The following is a 6,974-nucleotide window of genomic DNA, read 5'->3' on the forward strand; positions in this document are numbered from 1 at the left end:
CACTGCACTTGGTCAGAATTCCTGGCCCACAGAAATAGCTACTTTATTTCAGGCTTGGATAGAATGATTTTTGCAGTCATAGACAACTCACATTTATCTTAGACCTCAACTCCTACTAATATCCTCATGTTCACACATCCCAGTTACTCTCACCTCTTTTCTCTTTCCTTTGAATAAATACTGAGCTCTCTACTAATTCTTACCTCAGGACCTTTACATTTTCTCTTGCTTCTGTCTGGAATTCTTGCTTTTCACCTAGATCTTTGCCAAAATGGCTTCTTCTCATTATCCATATGTTGGCTTAGACAATCATGTTCCTGACAATGTCGCATAATGCTGCCCAGCCTCCAGGTCACATTCTTCTGGTTTCCTTCATAGTCTTTATCCTATGAATCCATCTCATTTATTCATTGGTTCATTTGCTACTTGTCTGTCTTCTCACTCTACTTCCTTCCTCTTTCTAGTACCCCCCCCCATCTTGTGGTGGGATGAAGAAGGGAAAATGAGGTGTCCCTTCCTCATGAGTCCCTACTGCAGTGCGGCAAGCCTTCTGAATGCCCCGGCTTCCCTGTCAGCTCACTCTTGGCTCTCAGGAGAACTGTGCAGGGGCTCCCTCAGCACTTCCCCTGTTATGGAAGACTGAGATGCAGCCCAGCCTCCTCCACCTCCCTCAGAGGTCACTCAGAGGTCACCCCACAGCCTTGACACTCTACAGAATCAGAGAGAGCACAAGGCACAGCATCTTCCTCCCTCACAGGCCATCTCACATCTCCAATGATAATTACCCCGCCCCCCCCCCACTTTCTCATGGTCCCACTCTCCCTCTCTCTCTGTCCCTCTTGCTTGCTCACTCCCTCAAACACATATACACAGCAGATCTATGATAAACAGAACAATGAGGACAATCTCTTGGCAAGAAATAGCATTTTACTTTCGATATTGTTTAGTGATTCCAAGATTTCCTCTGTGTGGTGTGTGTGTGTGTGTGTGTGTGTGTGTGTGTGTGTGTGTGTGTGTGTGTGTGCGCGCGCGCGCGTCTTTAGGGGCTAGGGAGATAGCTTGGGGTCAGGAACACATGTCTACTGTGCATATCTACCCAAGTTTAAGCCATGACACTACATGACCTTCCAGAAACTGCTGGATATAAATCTGGAGTTCCCTAGGCACTTCCTGGATAGCCCTGGTAAAACCCAGTGTCCCTGAATCTGAGCAGCACTGTGTCTTTTGACCTAACTTTGAATAGTTGCACCCAGTTGACCAGGTATTACTAGGGGAGACCCCAAACTTTCTCAGAAATGCTTGGGAGGGGGTATGGTATTGCCAGCAGGTAAACCTGTATGTGTGGGGCGAGTGTATCAGCAGCTTGATGATGCCTTTAGACTTACAGATACCCCAAATTGCTGCTGTGCCTTTGGCCAAATCCCAACAACTTGGGACCAAGTTTACCATGAATTAAACAGACAAAAGTTAGGTATATGGGAGACACACCCACAAACTACCTCCGGCTCAGCTATATAAGCTCATTTACTGGCCTTATTTCAGAGACCCATAAATCTCAAAAGAGATCAAAGGATGCAGTTAGGGCCTGTAGCGCAGAGGTAGGTGGGAACACAAGACTGAGAACCCCAGGCTCGCTTGGATCAGGACTGGGCCTCCTCCCCCCAGGTCCCCAGTTTTCCAGTAGCTTGGCAGTCTCACCCACAAACTGCCCCTGCTGCCATGTGATCTCATCAATAGCCAAGGCCCAGAGACTATAAACTAAAGCTCCCAGGAGAGAGCTGTTGAATGCCCTGACCCTGCATCAGGCTGTCTTCACCGGGCACCTCAGAGCGAGGTGGGTTGAGTTTCCCTCCCTGCCCTAAGCAGAACCCTGGCAGCTGAAAACCTCCAGAACCCAACCACTACCATGCCCAAGGCCACTCTCCACATGCTTGGATGAGCCTCACCCCAAACAGGATGAACCTCACCAGAGAGCGGACCGGCAGGAAAACCCAAATATGCAGGAACCTGTGACTGAGATCTCCAAGCCTGCTTGGATCAGGACTGGGCCCCCTCCCCCCAGGTCCCCAGTTTTCCAGAAGCTTGGCAGTCACACCCACAAACTGCCCCTGGCGTCATGTAATCTCATCAGTGGCCAAGACTATAAACTAAAGCTTCCAGAAGAGAATTACACAGAATTCCCTGGACATTATATTCTATCCATAACAAACAATACAAAACAAATCATCTAGCTTATCCTTTTCAGCGGTTTGAGTGTTGGTGAGACTGGTGTCGAAATATCGAATGTAACCAAAGTAGAAAGAGAATCTGGGGAAATTGTCTGCCACACAAGCAGGGGAAGAGTTTGAGTGGGGGTGTGAGGGGGGGAATACTTGGGATTTTGGTGGTGGAAAGTGTGCACTGGTGAAGGGACAGGTGTTTGATGATTATATGACCGAAGCTCAAACATGAAAGTTTTTTTTGGGGGGTCACACCTGGCGATGCACAGGGGTTACTCCTGGCTCTGCACTCAGGAATCACCCCTGGCGGTGCTCAGGGGACCATATGGGATGCTGGGAATTGAACCCGGGTCGGCCGCATGCAAGGCAAACACCCTACCCGCTGTGCTATCGCTCCAGCCCCAAACATGAAAGTTTTGTAACTGTATCTCACGATGAATCAGAAAAGGGAGGGAATAATAATAAAATAAAGTTAACATTCAGAATAGAATAAAAAAAGTAATGTGGAGTTCATGCCCAATTCAATGAGCTGAATAAATAGCAGTACTCCTACATTATTTTTTTTTTTAAAAAAAAGAAGAAAAAAGAAATGCTTGGGATTCTCCCAGAACAATAAAATATTTTCAGTCTTATTGTGCTTTTAAAGTTTTCCATTAAAAGATGCTACCCCTTTTTGGCAGGCACAGAGCCCTCTGCCGTGTCCCACAAACCTCTGAATTCATGAGCACAGGAGACAGATCTATACACGACATCCAGTCAGGCCAGCAATGCTTCTGATCTCCTGCACTCAGGTCTCTCCTTATCACCCTTGCCTCAGAAACTGCTCATGTCTCCTAAAGACCAGTTGCCACCACTACTGTATGTGTCCTCTAGGAAGTCTTCATCCTCATGCTTCTTTGACTCAGCCAAGATAAAGTGAGTTTCTCAAGGAACCTAGGATTAGAGAGGATAAACAGGGCAGAAAGAGCAAATTGCCAGCAGACACTACTTACTAAGTGAATAAAACCATGAATGTCTAGACAGGAACAATAAGACATTCCATTGACAGTGCCATGTAAGAGGGATCTTTCTTTTTCCTTTCAAGACAGGTATATTTGGGTGAATCTTTCCACCCACATGTACTTCCCTGCTGAAAGAATGGGTGTAGATCACCATGCTTATGTCACACAACAAGTACGGGACACACAGCCAATCCTTAGCCAGTTGTATTACTGTAATGGCACATAGGGATTCAAACTCTCAAAGACTGACATAGTTTACTGTGGAGGGCAGGATGAAAAGGTCGGGTTAGGGGACGGAGACTTCATCTGGGTCATGTCCAGATGACAGCACAGGTGGTGAGGATGAAAGGAGGAGATTTGAGCAGATATGTCCATGTTGACTCTTCTTCCAACAACACCCAAGTCCTTCAGGGAGATCTTTATAACCTTGAAACAATCCCTTTCTTTTGAATGAGATCACAGCCCCTTGTGATTTCTAACCATGACCAATTTTTTTCAACTTGGCATGAAAACATGACCCTCAATCCAAATTTACTAGTAGAGGAAATATCTGATGAGTTAGTATCCAAAAGACACAGACAAAGAGGAAGTGAGTCACAGCAGTGAATTGGATTAAAAACTAAAGTGAAAAAGAGAAACCCCACAAGCATGTAATGATTGAACTGGCAGAAGCCAATGTAGAAAGGGAGAGAGGAACATAAGAGTGGGCACATAGAGAGACAGGGAAGAAAGGGAGTCAAACAAACCATCAGACATTTCTCCATTTTCTATGGAGAAAGAGCTACATTAGATCCCAAATAAATTTTCACAAAGGTTAACGAGCAAGTAAATGGATTTTCCCATTCCTTTATGAAAGAGGTTGGGGTGGCAGGTGGCGGGTCTAGAAGTAGGGGTAGGGCATAGTAGTGGTAAGGAGTCAGAGAAGATCTGGCCTCAGATTTTTGCTCATGCTGTTATCTGTTTCCTCTTTGTGGATCTGTGTGGAATGTCTGGAGGCCAGCCCCCACTTTCCTTTATACCTCTATAACAGAAGGTGTTTCATTGATGAAATAAGTCAAGACAGGCAGTTCTGCCTGAATTACGAAGCACAGCTCAACCAACGAAAGAAAAATTTCAGGGATAGTAATACAAATAGGAGTTATTCTTATGTAGGTTCTAGGAGTTAGAAAAATATTCTTAAACATTTTGAATCTTGTAACAAATACATAAGATGATGGAGATAATTGCCAGTTGGAGGAGGAAGATACATAAGTCCAAGACTCATACAAGGCTTCCAGGATGATTAGTAATGGGTCAAACAAAGGCTCACAATTTAAGGCTAAAGTGCAAGTCCTGTGCTTTTCCTCTATGAATCAAGATGAAAAAAAGGTTCTTAGAAGATAAAGCAAAACTTGCAACAAAACTGCTCTTTCTGGGTAATGTGCTTGCCACAAAACAGCAGTTTATGAGTGGTAAATATTTGTAGCTTTTATAGACCAATTAGAACACTTATTATTGTAAAACATTTAGTATTACATTGCCCATTAAGTAGAACACTATCCTCTTCCTAAAAAATCAGAGTAAATTGCTTAGTTTTAAAATTTATTGGTTACACATGACCCCCCCACAACAAATCCACAGAGGAAGAGCCTATACATGGGCTCTCTTCCTCCTTCTCTCTCTCTCTCTCCCTCCCTCCCTCCCTCTCTCTCTCTCTCTCTCTCTCTCTCTCTCTCTCTCTCTCTCTCTCTCTCTCTCTCTCTGTGTCCTTCTCTCCCCCTCTCCATGGTCCAAATAAAAAACAAAGCTAATGAAAAGTCATTCCCCTTGTCACTCCCTCTTACGAACCAAACAGCGCCTCCCTAACCTCTTCACTGCTGCCTGCATCTCCTGATTTCTCAGGGTGTAGATCATGGGATTGAGCATGGGGGTCATGACCGTATGACTGATGGACACAGCCTTGTCCATGGCAAAAGGGGTAAAAGGTCGGGCATAAAGGTAAATACTTGGAATGAAGATCATAGACACCACAATGATGTGGGAGGTACATGTCGAAGCTGCCTTCTTTCTCGCCTGTTCTGAGTGGGACCTCAGCAACAGTAGAATGACCGAGTAGGAAATGAGGAGAAGAATGAACCAGATGACATCCAGCATCCCACTATTCGAAATGATAAGGAACTCCAGGACAGAAGTGTCTGTGCAGGCAAGTCTCAGCACTTGAGGCACATCACAGTAGAAGTTATCCAGGGTGTTGGGGCCACAGAAAGGCAGAGGGAGCAACAGAGCCAACTGGGTAATGGAATGAACAAAGCCTCCCACCCAGCCAGCCAGCACCAGCCCCACACAGAGCTGAGTGTTCATGATGGTGACATAGTGCAGGGGCCGAGAGATGGCCACCAGGCGGTCATAGGCCATCACTGAGAGGAAGAAGACCATGGCACCCCCCAGAAAGTGGAAGAAGAAGATCTGGGTCATGCAGCCCTGGTAGGAGATGGTCTTCCTCTCAGATAGGAAGTCTACCAGCATCTTTGGGGCCGTGACAGAGGAGAAACAGAGGTCTATGACAGCCAGATTTCGAAGCAGGAAGTACATGGGTGTGTGGAGCCGGGAGTCTGAGGTCACTGCCACCATGATGAGGATGTTGCCCACCACAGTGGTGGTGTAGACAGAGAGGAACACCAGAAACAGGAAAATCTGCAGCTCTGGAGTCTGTGAGAGTCCCAGGAAGACGAATTCTGAAATCCACGTGAGGTTCCCTTGGTCCATGGTGTCTTCCCCATACACCTACAGAAAACAATCCACAGACGTAGGTGCATGAAGTCACCAAAGGGTCCTGTTTGACCACATGGTCCAGAACTACATGGTCCAGACTCATCTGAGGGGTCTCCTCAAGGGCAACCATAGCGCCAGCTGCTGATCAAATGGCCTTCTCTCTGGACAGTGTCCCTCTTGGAGCAGGGAGTTAGAGTTACGGGAAATCTGAAAGTCACCCAGAGACATGTGCAACCGTCAAGACTCCATGCAATGCACTGTGCTGACGGGGAGACCCTTGGGCTCCTACAGACCCAGAGTTGAATTTCAGATCTTCTATTTCCTTGATATCTGGCCTGTCACTGTCACTGTCATCCCGTTGCTCATTGATTTACTTTGAGCGGGCACCAGTAACGTCTCCATTGTGAGACTGGTTGTTACTGTTTTTGTCTTATCGAATACGCCACAGGTAGCTTGCCAGGCTCTGCCATGAGAGCTAGGTATTCTTGGTAGCTTGCCAGGCTCTCCGAGAGGGGCAGAGGACTCAAAACTGGGTTGGCCACGTGCAAGGCAAACACCCTACCCATTGTGCTATAGCTCTCAGATACCTGGCCTAGAGTAAATTATTTAATATCTCCAAGTCTCAGTGTCCACAACTGTAGGTGGGGATAAAAATATCTCTGTATGAAATTTCTGATTGTTTAAGTAGAATGGCACATACAATTCCTACAACAGTGCCAGACTAATACACGGTAATAACTCTTCCTCATGTAGTCTCCTCATTGAAAGAAATCCTCCCTCTTCCTGTCTCTAATACACTTCCCTTCTTATACTTTTCATCAACAGTAAACACATCATAACCATAATGCACTCTCATGTACCTTGGCAGTGCTTATCAATGCTCAAGTCAGTACATAAGAAGTTCCTTCTGTTCACTGGCTGATGAATAGCTATCAGGTGTTTAGGTCCATACAGAGAAGTCTCCGGACACAGCTGGATATCTGGAGCATTGAGTATCTCCTCC

At 46.0% G+C, this 6,974-nt stretch overlaps 1 protein-coding gene across 1 annotated transcript; it reads right to left on the reverse strand.

Moving 5' to 3' along the window:
* Positions 1-5,029: 5,029 nt before the first annotated feature.
* On the reverse strand, positions 5,030-5,965 carry LOC101537722 (olfactory receptor 4D2). Its single transcript, XM_004608635.2, has one exon. The coding sequence runs from the start codon at positions 5,963-5,965 to the stop codon at positions 5,030-5,032; it is 936 nt and encodes a 311-aa protein (XP_004608692.2).
* Between the last annotated feature and the right edge of the window lie 1,009 nt (positions 5,966-6,974).

This window comes from Sorex araneus, chromosome 3 (assembly GCF_027595985.1).
Source record: "Sorex araneus isolate mSorAra2 chromosome 3, mSorAra2.pri, whole genome shotgun sequence".
Lineage (NCBI taxonomy): Eukaryota > Metazoa > Chordata > Mammalia > Eulipotyphla > Soricidae > Sorex > Sorex araneus.